At 37.7% G+C, this 19,347-nt stretch overlaps 1 protein-coding gene across 1 annotated transcript; it reads right to left on the reverse strand.

Annotated features, from left to right (window-relative positions):
• Positions 1–553: 553 nt before the first annotated feature.
• Positions 554–1,147, reverse strand: LOC143575246 (uncharacterized). The gene has a single exon (XM_077059673.1). It carries the CDS (start codon positions 1,145–1,147, stop codon positions 554–556), a length of 594 nt encoding a protein of 197 aa, XP_076915788.1.
• Positions 1,148–19,347: the final 18,200 nt, after the last annotated feature.

Below are 19,347 nucleotides of genomic sequence, written 5' to 3' on the forward strand. Positions count from 1 at the left end.
TTTTTAAACCATTTGGCAAAGTGCAAGTTCCTTTCCCTTCCACTAGAATTAAAGACCCATTTAGAATTGAAACAGGCATCTCATTAGATACCTTCACTTGGTTGTCAAGCCATTCTTTTCTGTGTGTTATATGTACCGAAGCACCTGAGTCAATGAGCCACTTACCTTCGCGTTTAATTTTACCTGCGAAGTTGTCTGTTAATGATGTTTGTGCCGGTCCTTCGTTTCTGAACATGCTCAGGAACTGCCGGTACTGTTCATTGCTCATCCCTGGTAACGGACTTTCTTCAGCATATGCCGCTTTGGGATTTTTCTTCTCGGTTTTTCCCTTCCTAGGCCACCATTCTAGGTACCCGACAAGCTTGAAACACCCATCACACCTATACCCATCTTTTCCACAATAATCACAATGGTCTATCTTGTCATTGTTGGGTTTCTTGCTGGATTTGTGTACAATCCTGTTCTGTGACCCAACAGACCCTTCTCTCTTCATGGAAGCTTGGAATGCAGTGGAGTCGATGTTCGTTCTTTTGCCCGCGGATACAGCCCTTTGTTACTCATCTTCTGAAACGTGACGGAATGCCTCTCCCAAGGAAGGTGTTGGTTTTATTGCAAGGATCTGTGTTCTAATGGTTGAAAATTCGTTGTCCAATCCAAGAAGGAATTCGTACATCCTTTCTTTGTTACTGGACTCGGTTAACCTTTTGCTCATGCCACACGTACAACCAGCACAAGAACATTTAGGGACAGAAAAAGCAGTACCGATTTCGTTCCACAGGGTCTTTAATCGGGTGTAGTACGCTGACACAGAAGATCGGTCTTGCTTCGTCATGGCTAAGAGCCGTTTTAGTTTGTAAGCCCTAGGGGCATTATCTTTCACAAAGCGTTCATGCAGATCCGCCCACATATCTTCGGCAGAGTTTGCGTATTTTACGCTAACCCGAATCTCTTTATCCATGGCAGTAGTTAGCCATCCTCTTATCATGGCGTCGCAACGAAGCCAGAACATGTGGTTGTCATGTGTTGTCTCTGGTTTCTTTATGGTTCCATTGACGAATCCTATTTTGTTTTTCGCAAACAAAAAAGTCTCCATCTCTTGAACCCAATCGAGAAAGTTGTTATCATTCAGGGCCTCGTTCACATGCATCTGCCTGGGGAAATCAGACGGATGCAGATAGTAGGGCGAGGTATGATCGGAGCCTGGGTTGTTGACTGTTTTCTAGGTTTCTTCTTTGTCATTGGCCATGCTGATCAGCAATTTTTGGGTTTGTGGATTTTGGTTGAGCGTGTTAGGAACAATCGCTCTGATACCATATAAAATCTTGGTATATGATGTCATATTGAATCAATTACAGACAATGATTCTTAAATAGGAAAAACGTAAACAATATTTAAGCATGATTCTAGTCATGTTTAGGGGCAGGAAATCAGGAACATTAATGGTAAATATTATCCCATAATAATGGTAAATATTATCCCACAATATGGTTTGTAAACGAGCCAAACACGAGCAAAGGTACACTTAGTTCGGTTTGGTTTAGTTTGCTCGATATATATTTTTATTTTGAGAAATTATGATTTGTGTCTCTGTGCTATATGGGTAGGGGCACTATGCAGGTCCAATTCTTAAATTGAGTGTTGTATCATGATGAAAGCGGCCGCTGAAGCTAATTTGAAAAAGCCATTGTAAGCTTTGTTGAGGAAACGATGGTCATGGTGAATGTTGATTTCACATGGAACTCTGTGTTTGAATATGGAATGTAACCTTATACATATTATTATTATTATTATTATTATTATTAAATCACCAAATTGCACTTGTGCGAGCCATAAAAGCACGAGGGCATAAATCACTCAGTTTAAATATTGGACCTGCAAAGTATCCCCATCCGTATGGCAAAAACACACAAATCATAATTCTCTCTTTCATTTTAATGATATCTATGTGTGTGTATCTGCTTATGTATGTGTGTGTATGTGATGTACGTATGTATGTGGAACAAATAAAACTGTATTTGAATTCAATAAAGTCTATTCCACCATTGAATATGTGATGTGACCTAGAAGTGCATTGAATATGTGATGCGATCTATAAGTGCTCTTTTAGTATTTACGTATACTTAAAAAAAATTATTGAAGCCCTCTTCTTTCTCTTAAGCTTATCTAAGAAACACAAAAAATAGCTAGCCTTCTGATCAAAATAAAGAACTTTTCTTTACATATAATTTACTCAATAGTGAAGAAATCCAGGTGACATCAAACTATAATGAGGAGAATATCACTTGAAAATAGATCTAATCTTAACCTTTTAGTTTAATGATGTTAGGCATGCAAGTTTTTTTCTTATTGTTAATTGTACAACTCGAATTGTTTAGCTCCAACTTGTCATTTGCTATCAACACGCATATATATGTCAATACTGTAAAACTAAAAAAAAAAATCATATATGTTGGCACAATTGTTGTTTGGCCCAAGTGTAAAGCCCAGCCCAAGAATTATTAGGGTTTTTATATTTGGTAATGTTTTGACTAGCAAGTTTGGTTAGTCTATATAAGCCGAGTTATGGTTAGACATTAGAATAAGAGAAGTTGGTGCAACCAAGTTAGGGTTCATCAAGAGTCAAACCTAGTTAAGGTTTGAGAGTTTGTAATCAGTTTTTTGAGTCAATATTTTCTGATTAATATAAACGAGAGTTATTCGTTTACTTGGTGTTTGATTATCGATCTGGGACTTCAATTGGTATTAGAGCCAAGTTCAAGAACTCGATAATCAGTCGGCGGAGGGCGGTGGCTTGAGGAGAAGCTATCAATCGGCGCATACTAGAACCAAGTTGGGTTTCCGAATCGGCTGCTCTTCACAGTCGGACCTGCTACAGTGGCGATCTGAATTCCGGAGACGACAACGTCTAAGAGTAGCAATCGGAGTTGCTTATCCATAGTAGCGATCGACAGAAAAGGTTGTTCTGTTGATTGGGTTTTATAGCACATGGAGATTGCATTTGCAGCATTTTCGATTGGTGTGATTTACTTGTTTTGTGATTAAAGGATTAAAGGTATCACATAACTTATTTGGCTTTTTGTTGACAAGGTTGCACAGTATTCTCTTGTGCACAGGAAGAAGCAAAAGTCAAAACACAGTTTTTATTTCTTTTTCTATCACAACAAAGATAAGAAAAAGGAGAATATTTTAATCAAAGTTGTTATTCAAGCAACTTAATATTATTTTGTTTGGGTTCGGTTTGAAGAAAATCAAACAAGTGAGGTTTGATATATTTTATTCTTTTTTATAAAAGAAGGTTTAATCATTCTTGGTGGGCATTTTATTTGGGTTGAGCGAGAAGGTTTGATTCAAAGTTTGTTTTTTACACGGTTGAATGAGTTAGGTTTTAACCAAAGTTTGATTTATTTTGTGAGCAAGCGGGTTTGGTTCTGAAAAGTTGTTCGGAATTGATTGGTTTGTATTTGTTTCAAAGAAGTGGAGCAAAGGGGTTTGACGACGTCAATGTCTGGTGACGAAGAAAGACCGGTAATTCAACCTAAAGCAAGTGGGGGGATTTTGTTACAGGTTCCAAAGCTAAATGGAACTAATTACATCACACGGGCGATTGTAGTGGAAGCGATCTTGGATGATCAAGACCTACGGGAAGTTGTTCAACCAGAAGAGGGTGCGGTTATTGATTCGAAGAAGAATAAAACGGCAAGATCGTTTTTGTTTCAAGTGGTGGATGGTGATATTCTTCTTTAGATTTCTCAATACAAGAATGCCCGTGATATATGGACTGCTTTGAAGGCACGGTATGCTGGGGCCGAGCGAGTTCAAAAGGCTCGACTGTTAACGTTGAAAAGTGAATTTGAGAAACTCAAGATGGCGGAAAACGAGACTGTTGATGAGTTTGCAGGAAAAATAACAAGTAAGGTTTCAAAGGTAACGAGTCTAGGTCACGTGTTTAAGCAAGATGTCTTGGTGAAGAAGTTACCGGATGCGGTTCCAGATAAGTATTTCCAACTCGTAGCCTCAATTGAGCAAAGTGTTGATCTCGATAGTTTGATGTTTGAAAATGCTATTGGAAGACTTAAGGCATTTGAGGAACGTCTACGAGGGAGAGAGCGCGCTTCAAATTCGCAACGCCAATTACTTTTCAATCGATCGGAACTATAAAGGCAAGTCATATGATCAGTCCGGTAGCTGAGGTAAGGGTTGGCCGAGTTCATAGGGGCGTGGAAGAGGCCGTGAAACCGGAGGTCAAAACCGAGACAATGAGGACCAAGATGGTTGCGAAAACCGAGGTGGTTAAGATCGTGGACCAAGTCATAAGGGACAAAGAAGAACCACTGATCGTCAAAGGGGAAGAAAGGATAGATCATAGGTTTAGTGTTACTGTTGTGATGAGTTTGGTCACTTTGCGATTATTTGCCCGGAACGTATGAAGAAAAAGGAAGAATCTAATTTGAACAAAGTTGATGATTTTGATCCATCTTTGTTCATGATTAAAGGTGATCAAAAGACGGTTTTTCTGAGTGAAGACGGGGTGATTCCAAAGCGTTTCGAAACCGAGCCGATGGAGAAAGATGTTTGGTATCTCGACAACGGAGCATCGAATCACATGACGGGTAATAAAGCGTAATTTTATGAATTGAATGAACAAGAAGCGGGAACGGTGAAGTTCGAAGATGAATATTGTATTGATATTCGGGGGAAAGGGTCGGTCTTAATTGAAGGGAAAACGGGGGAGCAGCGCCTGTTGACTGATGTCTACTACATCCCAAGCCTAAAGTGCAATATCATAAGTCTTGGTCAAGCAACGGAAGGTGGATGCGAGATTCACATGAAACATGATTTGCTAACCATTAAAGATGATACAGGTAAGCTTTTGATGAAGGTGACAAGGACCAAGGACCGATTATACAAGATTAGCCTCAAGATAGCAAGTCCCGATAAACAAAATAGCATTGGAATGAAGAATTTTGCAGGTTGGGATTTTCAAAGAGTTGGACTAAAAGATGACAAGCTGGTTACGAGTCAAATTCCAATCACATATCCAAGTTTCAAAATTCAAAGTCCAAAGAAGAGTGTACGAGAAACTAAATGTGTGGTCAAGAAAGTGACTCAAGCCCAAGGGAAGGCGTCTAATGATCAAACGAAGCAAGTGTTATTCAAGCTAGGTGGAGACCAAATAACATTTCAAGAGATCAAGAAAAACCTATGGAGAATCAAGAAAAGGATAACAAGCGTGAAGTTGAAGATCCCCAATTTCGAGTAGGAAATTAGGGGGTGAGTTGGGTGAGTCGGATACAACAATTGGGGGGGGGGGGGGGTGATTGTTGGCACAATTGTTGTTTGGCCCAAGAATTATTAGGGTTTATTATATTTAGTAATGTCTTAACTAGCAAGTTTGGTTAGTCTATATAAGCCGAGTTATGGCTAGACATTATAATAAGAGAAGTTGGTGCAACTAAGTTAGGGTTCATCAAGAGTCAAACCGAGTTAGGGTTTGAGAGTTTGTAATCAGTTTTTTGAGTCAATATTTTCTGATTAATATAAACGAGAGTTATTCGTTTACTTGGTGTTTGATTATCAATCTGAGACTTGAATATATAGTAGTAACTTGCAAAACCACACCCACCAGTGTAACTTGTTTAGCAAATCTCAAATCAAGAAGATATAACTTATTCTAATTGCATTCAAACTGGATTTACTTTCTTGAATGATTTGCTAAAGTCCTCCATACACCATAACAAATTACCCAATCAATGGCACATATTAAAACCAGTTGAATATTAAGTGAAATAGTGGCGTACTAAAAATGATTATTTTGATCCATTTACTAATAATAATATGTTTGACTTGTTTACTAAAAACGACAATTTTTAACTTCTTTTTAAATTTATAATTTTGACCTGTAAACTAAATTATAATACCAGAACACCATTCACATCATTATTACAACAAAACTAATCGCAATAAGACCGTTGATTAGTAAAATCTCATAACAAATGTTTTCAAAACTGATCATGATCCACTGTTGGAATCGATTTCAAAAACAGGATAATGTTAAAACCAATTTTTAATACTTTATAATATTGAAGTGAATATCTATATGAAAAAATATGATGTTTGAATAAAGAAAATATGAGGCTTAAAATAGTAACTAAATTAGTAATTGAGAATTGTGAAAGGAAACACAAAAATAAAATCTGGTCCAGTCACCAGTTCGGTCGACCAGTTCAACAATCTGACCCCCATAACCCGCGGGATTCAAGTGCAGGTTGATAAAAGTACTCAACTGAACTCTGAACCTAGTAATGGCGTTGTCCAATAATATCTTGTACTTCCTACATCTGTTCTAAGCACCTCACCAACAACACCCAAAGGGTATAATGGATATTTTAAATTTGTCTAATCAGGTTTAGTTTATATTTTGTTCATTTATATTTGACTAAAATTAAAGAATTTATCGTACAAGAATACTAAATGGATTAATTAAACATGATCTTTTTCCACTAAAAAACTAATGATGATTAACCTTAAACCTATATTTCAGGCGAACTATCAATGCATTTCACCCTTTCAGTTTTGAGCTAAAGTTTTATATTTGATCCGTTTAAGCTTTTAGCACAACCTAAGTTCACCAATTTGGATTATTAATTAAATGGTTATATTATAATGCTAAGAATTAATTGGTATGGAAGAGAAACCTTGAGATAATTATGTAACACTTATCTTGGTTCGAAATAAGCGAGTATACATACTGTTGAATCGATTGTGAGATCTGCAGAAACAGAAACAAATAGATACAAACATTATAATTTGATCATTAGTCAAAATCCAAAACCTGAATTTGACCTACACAACTTACAACATCCATAAACGGTTTAAGAGCATCTTCAAAGAGGTATGCAGAGTTGTTCCCAACTTGATTATGGCCCCACCATGGTTGTTAATACTGTGAAAAGAAAACTTACTTTAATGTGTTAAGTGGAGTATAGGCCATATGTTGCTCCATTATTTGACCAGTGACTAAATTACCCCCATATCACTTCCAATAAGAATGCATCAAGAGCAGTTCCTTATGCAGAAAGTTGTGAAATTACCGACAACCCATTTTGACCTAATCCAAAGATCCCGTTCACGCCTCACTCAGATGTAGTCAAAGCCCCGTTTAGAGACATACTACAATTGTTGCATAAATCAGTACAATACCAATTTAACAACATTTACATTCTTCAATTAATGTTATAAAGCTGTAACACTTGTTAATAATTAATAACTACCTCACCCAAATACTACTTTAGCTGAGGTTGGACCAACACCAATTACGTTTAAATGAATAACATCCGACACATACTAACCACCATTGCCATATCTTAACTTGTAACCGCACCGGTTGTTTGAACTGCCCAAATCAGATTATCGAGACTCTTGATAACATCATTGGAATCTGTTAAATAATATTTTGTTTAGTTATAAGAAATAATAACTTAATAAGCATACTTGCAGACTGCTTGAATTAGGGAATCCATCAACACATAGCACATCATTTCATGTGTCAGTTTGTAAATAATAATCCTTTGGCGGTAATCCTAACTGGATTTTCGTATAATAAAGGCTACAAAAATGGTCACAGTTTGGAATATGAGATTATAATTAGTTAATTAGACATTAAACAAATTTAAGTGAAAATTTTGATTCTTATCTGAACCAAAGTATATTCCGCTTGTTAACCTTTTATTTGAGAACAATACTAAACACAATGTTACTAAGCATATCCGATGTATATGATAATTAGCTAAAACTATACAACCAATCTTAGCAATCTATTCTAATTGTAAAATAATAATCAGAATTCTGAACAACCAACTACAAAAACCAAATGAAATTAGAAACACGTACCTACGGTAAACTTATCAGTACCACCACGACTCGATCTTCCGGAGCCAATTACACCAACAGTTGACTTTTGGAGATGACTATGCTTGATTAGATTCGTTGCCGCTAATGATGATTTTTTGCGAGTAATCCTAGGGTTAAGGATCAATTATGCCACCAAAACATCAACCCCGGTATTAGCCGAGAACCAGAGACTATACCTGAAACGAGAGCGTGTAGGCTCGAGAACGTCAAAAATTCGTTGAAGTTTGTGTGAGACTAATCCAACTCAAAGGTCTTACTTAACTGCAACACTTAATTGATGAATTAAGTTTGATATGAATGCAACCATTATGAGACTTACAAATTAACTGTTTTGACGGATGGATTTTGGGTGGTCACATGAGCTAGACATGAGAGATGAGTTAAAAATACTAAAGGCGGCTCGCTCCTCGCCCCGTCCCGTCCCTGGCTCAAACCCGAGGGCGGGTGGATCATGTGCTCCGCACACTTGCAAATGCATTGAATGTGTCTTGTCATACAAAAATACATTCATGTGAACCCTTTCACTTATAAAGCACTTAGAAGTTTATCATTACATCAATATTGGACAAACCCGTTTTTCATAGTTTCAAAGTATCAAACACACTAACACACAAATTAGATATCGATGTCTCATTCATCTCAATTTCATTTTGGACATGTTTTGATTCATTATAATCTTCTCACGTATATACACACGAACATATCAAATAATTATTATATTAGTAACTAATGAAAACAATCATTTACTTCCGAAATAAGTGAACACATTTTTCACTAAGTGGAACGTACGACCCATCATTTTTTGCCAGGTATAACGAAAACATATGGCAATGAAGTGCCACCAATCGTGATATGGCGTTATGACAATTTGATAAATTTGTACAACCACTAGCCCGATTCACCTTACAAACCAACTAGAATGACGAATCTTCTTCTTCGTGAAGAGTTTCGATATGCTTGAATCAATGATAAAATATCAATGATCCATAATTACCTTTTTGTCTCAAAGTCTTTATTTAAGTTATGAAATTGGTTTGTAGACGTGTTAAAACTTCTTGCACGTAATAGGATTATTAGTTATATACTTGTACGTTAATATGGAAAACACTATTTATTTTTCACGTTTGATTTGAACTCATCCACAAAAGTTTTTATATACTTGTACTTTAATTGGATTATTATTTATATTTGTTTAATTAATAGGTAGGCAAACCTCAAATTGCATCGTGCACAGAAGAGATTCCGAGTCGTAATAGGTGTTCAACCAATCTTATCAGTGTATTTTGGACATATGGGTTGTGAATAAGAGAACTCAACATCTAAAGTGCAGTTTGTTTTTAAAATGTAAAATATATGTACTCTGCAGATTATATATGCGGACCTCTATAAAAGTAGAAATAGACCAAATATCTGCTGTATGTAATAAAAATGTTGTTTGTTTTAACTTCTCAGGTTGCTAAAATAAACTGAAATTTAAATAAACCGATGTTTTTAAACTTGAAAGAGTTTTTCAACATTGAAATTTAAATAATATTCATTAAGCCACAATAACATTTTGTTAAATCATTCATTCCATACTTTGCATTAATTGCTCAGAAATTTCATCTCGTAACCGAGTTAGATATTCCCGATCCGATGCAGTACCATGTGCTTCAACCTCGTCTCATTAGCATCAACATGTGGATGACTATTTCGTAACGACACATTGGGTTGATCGTATTGGGTAAAGAACTCATCACTCAAACCCTCTTTCCTTATAAAATATGTACTGCGAAACATGCAATGGTAATGTTCCTTTGTGTAACCAACGGAAATTGTGTCATTCTCTTCAATATAGGAAATCATGCTTTTCAAGACGGCAAAAGCACGCTCAATGACGTTCCGAAGTTTTGCATGTACATGGTTAAAATTTTCTTTCTTGGTCAATGCACGCATCCGACAAAAAAACTCCAAGCAAATACCTCACGTTACGATATGGAGCCATAAACCCTCGTATGTGTGCATACGCGATGTCACAAAGATAATATTTATCCATAAAGATATACAATTAATTAGTATATTAAACTAAGATAGAAATATCTAACAAACCATAAGCATACCTAATGGTGGAAATGTGAATGGTTCATGTGGATTTGATAATGACTCTGATAATATTCTAAAATCATGTGCTACCCCCTCCCAGCCGACCACAATAAACCTAAAAATCTTGTTGAAGTCACAAATTGCTATTACATTTTGATAACAATCATCGTTTCCCCTTCCTTTATATAAATCTTGTTTCCAAGTAGGGATAGCAGTATGTATCAAAACTCCATCTAGTACACCAACCGCTCATTTAAAAACACATTGTAGCCTTTGTTGTGTCCCGAAATATTTGAATTTGAATTAAAAGAAGGTGGTGGTATCATATCGGCTCAGTACATGCAAAAAGAATAAAGTGATTAGCTAGTGGTAAGCGCCTAAAAGGTCTTCAAAGAAACCTATGTTCAAACCTTTCAAAGGTAAATATCTTGAATCAAAATCGCCATTAAAAATTGTAAATGACTATTATTTAGTATAAAAACTAATAAGATAAGACTGTTATATTTTAGGATGAGTAATCTATAGTAGCTAGACGTAAATTTTAGCCGGTAGCATGAAACAACAAAACAACTAGCAATTGAACTTATTTATGGTTTATAAAACCATAAATTAATATTAATATATAGATAAATATTGGATTTAGGTGATGCAATTACATAATTGCATTAGCGAGGCTTCTCAAGGGCTAAGGTGGCCCCGGTCCCATCTGTTTTATCTGCTCAATAGTGAAAATTTATTCATTTTCGGTCGAAAATTTTTATACATAGTGTAAGTTTACCTGTTTTCGTCCAAAAATTTGAGCCGGCCCCCTAAGTTTATGAAAGTTTTATACGTATTCTCACCCGGCTCCCTCGGCGTTTTTGTCCAAGTTCTGTCACTGCCTAATTGGTCCACTTGGCGGTACTTAATTAACCATTTAATATTTTTTTGGTTTTAAATTTTTTGTTTAAAATATTTTTTATTTAAGACATTTTGTGTTTGACGATTTAGTAGGAATCGGAGGAGGATCCAGAAGAGGAGAACCCAGAAGAGGAACCGGAGGAGGAGGAGGAGGAAGAGGTGGAAGAAGTTATTTGTAGAGTGTGTCTGATCTGTCCGGCTACAGATACGATAGTTATCCACCCAGGTCACCACGCAGGGATCAAAACGAAGTTAACAGTCAGTACCATTCACCTGTTAGAGTAGCCAGATCACCCACTCCACCTAGTCACCTGTCGCCGACGACTTCAGCTACTGCGCGAGTCCGACAGACTGCTCGTATTTGGGTAACCCCGATTGACCCTACCTCGATTCCATTCAGATCTACTCACGACCGGGGAGGACCTTCACGTCCTAGGGCGGATACTTCATCTTCCCGTTCGTTGAGTATAGCTACTCCTCGCCCTGACCTCCCAAACGCAGGAAACAATTCTTGGATGGCTGTCCTGACTGACCGTGTGATAGACCACTCGATAGCCATAGCTAACATTAACCAGGAAAGGAGGGACGTGACCCAGTACTTATCGACGTTACATCAGATAGTACTGAACTTGCAGCAGTCAGATGCCTACCACCACTGGTGTTTGGATAGGGTGACAGTTCGGCTGTGGAACTGTTACTGGATGATTACAGTGTTGTTATTTTTATGTTTGTGGTTAGCCTATCGTTTGTATGGATAAATGCAGAATGTTACAGATATGTGTACGTGATCTTTTGATACTCCATGTATGTATATAGTAGTATGTTATGTTAACATGGGGCACAATTTTGTACATTATTACAAGCACTAACCCTTATAGGGTTAAGCCTAACAGTCACTTAGTGACAGATTTTGATATATACATGCAAGCATTGGCCTTTATCAGGCTAAGTCTATGTACCTTTTAATATCAATGTACGGAACAATTTGTGAAATGTCAGTATGTTATCTGGTTTACCTGTACAACATTTATTGTGATTATTATTACACAGTGCCGTAGACTGGAATTAGTACTAATTGGCTTATATTTGTTTATCATTATAGAATGGCCCCAAAGAAAGCAAACCCTATGACTGAGGCAGAAATAGCCGAGATGATTGCTCGGCAAATGCAAGCAGTAATCCCACTTATTGTAACACAAGTAACTGCTGGTGTTAATGCCAATATACAAACAAACCAGCAACAAATCAATAATGCTTCCCCAACCAACACTAAAACAGTTACAAATAATAATCCCCCACCTAATACAAATGCCCCTACCAGTGCAAATAATCCCCCACCGGATACAAATAATGTCAACAACAATAATCCTCCACCGAACCCAAACAATAACAATAACAACCCTAATCCCCCTCGAAGGGAATATTTGATCAAAAACTTTATGGCCTGTAAACCGATCGAATTCAAAGGCATTGAAGGGCCAAACGGGCTGATTAAATGGATCGAAAAGACTGAATCTGTCCTCAATATCAGCAATTGTCCACTCGAAAACATTGTCAAGTATGTTGCTTCTACTTTTACGGATCATGCTTTGATGTGGTGGAACACTACAGTTTAGATAAAAGGTCAAAATACGGTGAATCGCATGACATGGGCTGAACTCAAAACACTGATGCTGGAACATTTCTGCCCAAAGAACGAAATTCAAAGGTTAGAACACGAACTTTGGAGTTTAGAAATGAAAGGAGCGGATCATCTGGAGTATACCAACCACTTCAACGAACTGGCTAGCCTAGTACCATGGTTAGTAACTCCTGAAAATAAACGAGTTGAACGTTATATATGGGGTTTAGCCCCAGAAGTGAGGAGTTTGGTGAACTCTGTTGGCCATACATCATTTGAGAATGCCGTGACTCAGGCCGGCATCGTAACTTTTGACTTGGTAAGAAGCGGAGTGTTGAGAATGGCCGGGGAATCATCGAGTAGGAAGCCAACTAATTATGGATCAGGGTCACAAGGAAGGCCAGCAAGTAAACGTGCACGCCCGACAATACAAAATTATGCCATGAGTAGTTCTGAGGTGAAACAAGATAGGTACAAGAGACCATGGCCAAAATGTGATAAATGTAGTTTTCATCATATGGGTGAGTGCAGGCCGTTAATCTGTCAGAAATGTGGGAGAACGGGGCATAATGGCCCCAGTTGTAGAGTCAGTATGGGAACTGTCAACCGACCAACCCAAGCAACTCAACCTCGTCATCTGCAACCACCTAGACCGCAACCGATTAGTCAATAACCTATCCAACAAATCACATCACCAGCAAACCGTCGTGCTTGCTATGAATGTGGCAGCACGGAGCATTTTAGAAAAGACTACCCCAAGCTGAATCAAGGAGCAGTCACCGGTCGGAACCAAGCATCAACCTCTAGGGCGTCTCGGGGACGCGCGTTTGTTATCGGGTCTGGAGAAGCACAACAAGACCCGAACGTTGTAACAGGTACATTTGTTGTTTCTGATCAATATGCTTCTGTATTATTTGATACTGGTGCCGATAGAAGCTTTGTTTCCACTAGTTTTGTATCCCTGGGTAACATGCCAGTTAGTGAACTAACAAATCCCTATACTATAGAACTCGCTAACGGTAACTCTATAACTGTCAACCAAATAGTCCAAAACTGTTCCATTATTCTTAATGACCACCCATTCCTTATTGACCTACTCCCGGTAGAGTTAGGAAGTTTTGATGTTATTGTCGGCATGGACTGGTTAACCAAGAATAAGGCAGAGATTGTGTGTAACGACAAGACAGTTAAAATTCCCTTTTCGAATGGTAAGGTGATTGTAGTACAAGGAGAGAAGTCTGGTTCGATATTACCTCTTGTGTCTCATCTTAAAGTGTTGAAATGTTTACGCCAAGGTTGTATGGCATTTTTGGCAAACGTGACTATAAAGAACCCTGATGAGAAATGCATAGAAGAGATTCCATTGTACGTGAATACACCGATGTCTTTCCCGATGATTTACCTGGATTACCACCGAACCGACAGGTTGAATTCCGCATAGACTTAATTCCAGGATTAGTCCCTATTGCTAAGGCACCTTACCGATTGGCACCCTCTGAAATGCAAGAACTATCCAACCAGTTACAAGAATTGTTAGATAAGGGTTTCATTCGTCCTAGTTATTCTCCTTGGGGAGCACCGGTATTATTCGTAAAGAAGAAAGATGGAAGTTTTAGAATGTGTATCGAGTACCGGGAATTAAATAAAGTTACCATCAAGAACCGATGCCCTCTTCCACGAATAGATGACTTGTTTGACCAACTTCAAGGGGCAAACTATTTCTCAAAAATTGATCTTCGATTCGGTTACCATCAAGTTAAGATTCAAGAGGAAGATGTGTCTAAAACGACGTTCCGAACTCGTTATGGCCACTATGAATTCCTAGTTATGCCGTTCGGACTAACTAATGCTCCCGCAGTTTTCATGGATCTTATGAATCGAGTTTGTAAACCGTACCTCGACAAATTCGTTATTGTGTTTATTGATGACATTTTGATATATTCGAAAACCAAGGAGGACCACGAGCAGCAATTACGAACCATTTTGGAGCTGCTGAGGCAGGAAAGTTGTATGCCAAATTATCAAAGTGTGAATTTTGGCTACAAGAAGTACAATTTCTAGGGCACGTTGTTAACCGACACGGTATCCATGTAGACCCGAGCAAAATTGAAGCCATTAAAAATTGGCAGGCCCCAAAGTCACCGAAAGAAATTCGTCAATTTTTGGGGTTAGCTGGGTATTATCGGCGCTTTATTGCTAACTTTTCCAGCACAGCCCAACCTCTAACTCTTTTGACTCAAAAAGATCGTACTTATGTATGGGGAGAAGATCAAGAAGCGGCTTTTCAATTGCTGAAACAGAAACTATGTCAAGCCCCGATACTGAGTCTTCCAGAAGGAACTGATGATCTGGTAGTTTATTGCGACGCGTCCCGGAAAGGATTGGGATGCGTACTTATGCAGAGAAATAAAGTCATAGCATAGCTTCTCGACAATTAAAGGTGCACGAGAAGAATTATACTACCCATGATTTGGAACTGGGCACGGTTATTTTCGCACTTAAGATCTGGAGGCACTATTTGTATGGCACCAAATGTACAGTATACACCGACCACAAGAGGCTACAGCATATTTTCGACCAGAAAGAACTAAATATGAGGCAGAGGAGATGGGTAGAATTGTTGAACGATTATGACTGTGAGATTCGATATCATCCGGGCAAGGCTAATATAGTAGCAGATGCTTTGAGTAGAAAAGACAGGATCAAACCACTACGGGTCCGAGCACTTGGAATGATCATCCAAACCAGTCTCACCGAACAAATTCGTATTGCTCAAAATGAAGCTCTGAAATGAGATCACTTGGAAGGTGAAAACTTGTATGGGACCGAACAAAACTTTGAAGAAAGAACTGACGAAATTCTATACTACAAAAATCGAGTTTGGATTCCCACTTTCAGCAATCTGCGTGACTTGATCATCGACGAAGCCCATAAGTCCAAATACTCCATTCACCCAGGAACAAATAAGATGTACAAGGACTTGAAGGAGTATTGTTGGTGGCCCGGTATGAAGAAGGATATAGCCACGTACGTCAGTAAATGTTTAACCTGTGCGAGGGTTAAGGCTGAATATCAAAAACCTTCGGGAATGTTGCACCAACCGGAAATACCACAATGGAAATGGGAACAAATTACCATGGATTTTGTAACACACCTCCCAAAAACTTCCAAGGAAATGATGCAATATGGGTGATAGTTGACCGACTAACAAAATCCGCACACTTCCTTCCAATTCGAACCACTTACTCAACCGAAAAACTTGCTCACATTTACATAAATGAAGTCGTATCCCGACATGGCGTACCCATTTCAATTATTTCTGATCGTAACAGCCATTTCACCTCTCGTTTTTGGCAAGCCGTACCCGAATTGACCTAAGTACCGCCTACCATCCCCAAACCAACGGTCAATCTGAGCGAACCATTCAAACCTTAGAAGATTTGCTTCGCGCTTGTGTACTAGACTTCGGTGGGAATTGGGATCAACATCTCCCACTAGTTGAATTTTCGTACAACAATAGCTATCACAGTAGCATTCAAGCGGCACCATATAAAGCACTGTACGGACGGAAATGTAGATCACCCTTGTGCTGGACTGAGGTGGGAGATACCCAAATTACACGATCTGACTTGATTCAAGAAACCACCGACAAAATCCGTAAAATCACAAGCAAATTGAAAATCGCCCAAGATCGACAGAAAAGCTACGCTGATGTTCGTAGAAAGCCGTTATCCTTTGAAATAGGCGACAAAGTTTTTCTGAAAGTATCCCCGTGGAAAGGCGTCATTCGATTCGGAAAAACCGGTAAACTAGCTCCGCGATACATTGGGCCATATGCAGTCATTTCTAAGATAGGTCCGGTACCTTACCGACTAAAACTTCCTGTGGAGTTGAGTTCTATTCACAATGTCTTTCACGTTTCGAACCTGAAAAAGTGTCTTACCGATGAAACCGAAATCATGCCATTAAAAGACTTAAACATAAACGAAAAACTGAATTTCGTTGAAGAACCGGTGGAAATATTAGAGGGAAAAATAAAACAACTAAGACACAACAAAATCTCTCTAGTCAAAGTTCGATGGAATTCAAAACGGGGACCTGAATTCACGTGCTAGCGGAAATCCGAATTCAAAAAGAAATACCCGCACCTGTTTCCAAACAAAGACAAAGTTGAATAATCAAATTTCGGGGACGAAATTTTCTAACGGGGGGGAGAATGTGACATTTGAGCCAAAACAAGGTACATCTCAGTACGTATTTACCGATTAAGCAAATAAACGCCTTTTGCGTAACAAACGTACGATTAATCGAACGGGTCGGGTTATGACCCAGATATCTCGAGGGGGCATCTATAAGTGATATACGATCTATACAAGCTAAAATATTAGAAATATGGTCTTAGTTTGATAGCAAATAAGTTAAACGAAAACATGCTCGTTTAACTACCCGCTATAGATTTAAACGCGAAAGATAGTTACAAACCAAGCATTGTATCATCCGATAAGCCGAAAAAAAACTTACCAAACACTTATTTGAAATGTTTTAAGCGATCCGTGAAAATATTTTCGATTTTTACAAACGAATATTATGTTTTTATAAATTTACACAAAAATGGCAGAAAAACGATTGTTTTCGTACTGTTTGTCGTACCCGATATATTTTTCGCGTCAAAAACCAAACCCGAAATAAATTTGGACTTGGAATTTCACATCCGGGCAAGCAAATCAAGAAAATGGACCAAATTGGGCCAAGGGGGAGGCCCAATTACTTTCCTGCCGCCACCCCCCTGGATATTTATAATTGTTATGTATCTTCACTTTTAAGCAAAGAAGAGATATTATAAACCTCATTCCAGAAACTTAACACTAGGCCAGCTGACCTTTCACACTTTCTATCAAAATCAAAGGTATTAAAATTAATTTTTATCAATTTTATATATGTTTAATCTTGTTTAATATCATGTGAACATAGTTTGATTGCTGAAAATCATTTCTAACCATGTAAAAATCCTAAAAATGGTTCATAAACATTTTTTGATCATACACATGGTAAGGAACCTGTTTTGATAATTTTTTTGGCCATAAACACGGATTAAAAGGTTGAAACGGCGTTTTTACGGTTCAAAAGTTCTTTTTTGTGCACTAGCCGAAACCCTAAGTTAAAGGGCTGTTCTGTTGATTAAACCTGCTTGGTTTGTGATATAGGACCTGTACCTAGCCTACATAGGAGCACAAGAGCTTGAAAAGTTTATTAGAAAGGCGGAAACGAACCAAAACCGCTAAGGTAATGCCGAAACACTCGCTTACGGGCTGTTTAGGTTAAGGTTGTGATGTGCATATTATTAGGCCTTGAAATTTTTCAGGAATATCAGGGACCATGTCATTGAGTCCCTGTTTAAATTTGGTAATTTGTCGACCATCCGAGAATATTTGGCGAATTTATTACCGAATTGGGACTTTATTTGGGAAAAATAGCTAAAATACTTCAAAAATTATGAAATTTTTCTGGAAACTCAGATATGATGTATTTTAATCACATATGAATTTTGGGATCATTTGGAAAATTTTAAAGGTGTTTTGTTTATATGCGTTCGTGTGAATTTTTATAGCCGAATTTGAGTCGAAAAGAATATCGCACAAGCTTTTTACATTTTGGAATTGATACAGGTTGTTTTGGGACATGATTTGAGTATTCAGGAATTTTTGTGGAATTTTTTGAAATTGTTTGTGGTAAACAGACGATTTTAAGACGAAATATAGCTGATAAAATGAATTTTTGTAAATTAATAAATCAGTAAATAATTCCAGAAATATTTTTATAAAAATCTATATATTTTAATTGATAAGTGGCTAAATTTTCATAATTTATTTATTAACGCTTAATTAATTATGCTAATTTGAATATTAAACAAATTCAGTTTTTATAAAAACCAGCAAGTTTGCGACTAGCGAACCTGCGGGAATATCAAAACACTAAGAGTGATCAAAAATCATATTTTCGGATTAATTAAGTAAAAACAAACTTTTCTATAAGAAACCTGGACAATCCGGGTGGATTGTGCGCGTTTCTTCTCAAATCAAACTAAATAAACGGAAACGGGCCCCGTGGCTAATCTGGGACCCCAATATGTGATCCTTCTTTTTAACTTAATCATTTTATTAACCAATACATTTACCCAAGCTTATTTTCCCATAACTGTTTTCTGAACGTGTAAACGAACAACTTGGCCCAGCTAGGAAAACGGGAATCTGAACCAAGTTCAGTTTTAAGTATTAGACATTGAACAACATCACAACCTAAGCCTATTGCCACTTTCTGGGCGTTCCAGCTACACCCAGATTAGTTATACAGCCCAGTTTAGTATTGAGATTATAATAATATTAAAATATTAATATTATTATAATATTGATTATAGGAACTACTGATAGCGGACCGAACAAACCACGAGCTGATACAGTATCGATTATCTACTAAACCATGAGTTTCATGACCCCACTCTTTAAACAATTTTACGAACTTTTGGGGTGAAAAGCATGTTTGATTACATATACATACCTGAAACATGTATTGATGTGAATTATCTAAGTGCTAACACACGAAAGTCCTCACTAACACAGTGATTAACTTCGAGCCGGTGGCTTGTGAATAGTAATATTGGTTTGACAAACCCAAACGGAGCCAGCATGTATTGCTGAGACTTTACCCCGTTTGCACATGACCATAATTATACAACACGCTATGTAGTGTTAGACATAGCTACTTGGGGCATGTTGTGGGCGGAAAGGGGCCACAGTGGTTGATTGAGCGTGGGAAATGGATGCACGCAGCACATA

This window comes from Bidens hawaiensis, unplaced genomic scaffold (genome assembly GCF_021521415.1).
Source record: "Bidens hawaiensis isolate Kalapana, Puna unplaced genomic scaffold, B.hawaiensis_p1.1 tig00001412_1, whole genome shotgun sequence".
Lineage (NCBI taxonomy): Eukaryota > Viridiplantae > Streptophyta > Magnoliopsida > Asterales > Asteraceae > Bidens > Bidens hawaiensis.

What these genes read in the sequence shown, in the direction of transcription:
- LOC143575246 (XM_077059673.1), bottom strand. Translation starts at nt 1,147, where the DNA reads ATGCATGTGAACGAGGCCCTGAATGATAACAACTTTCTCGATTGGGTT.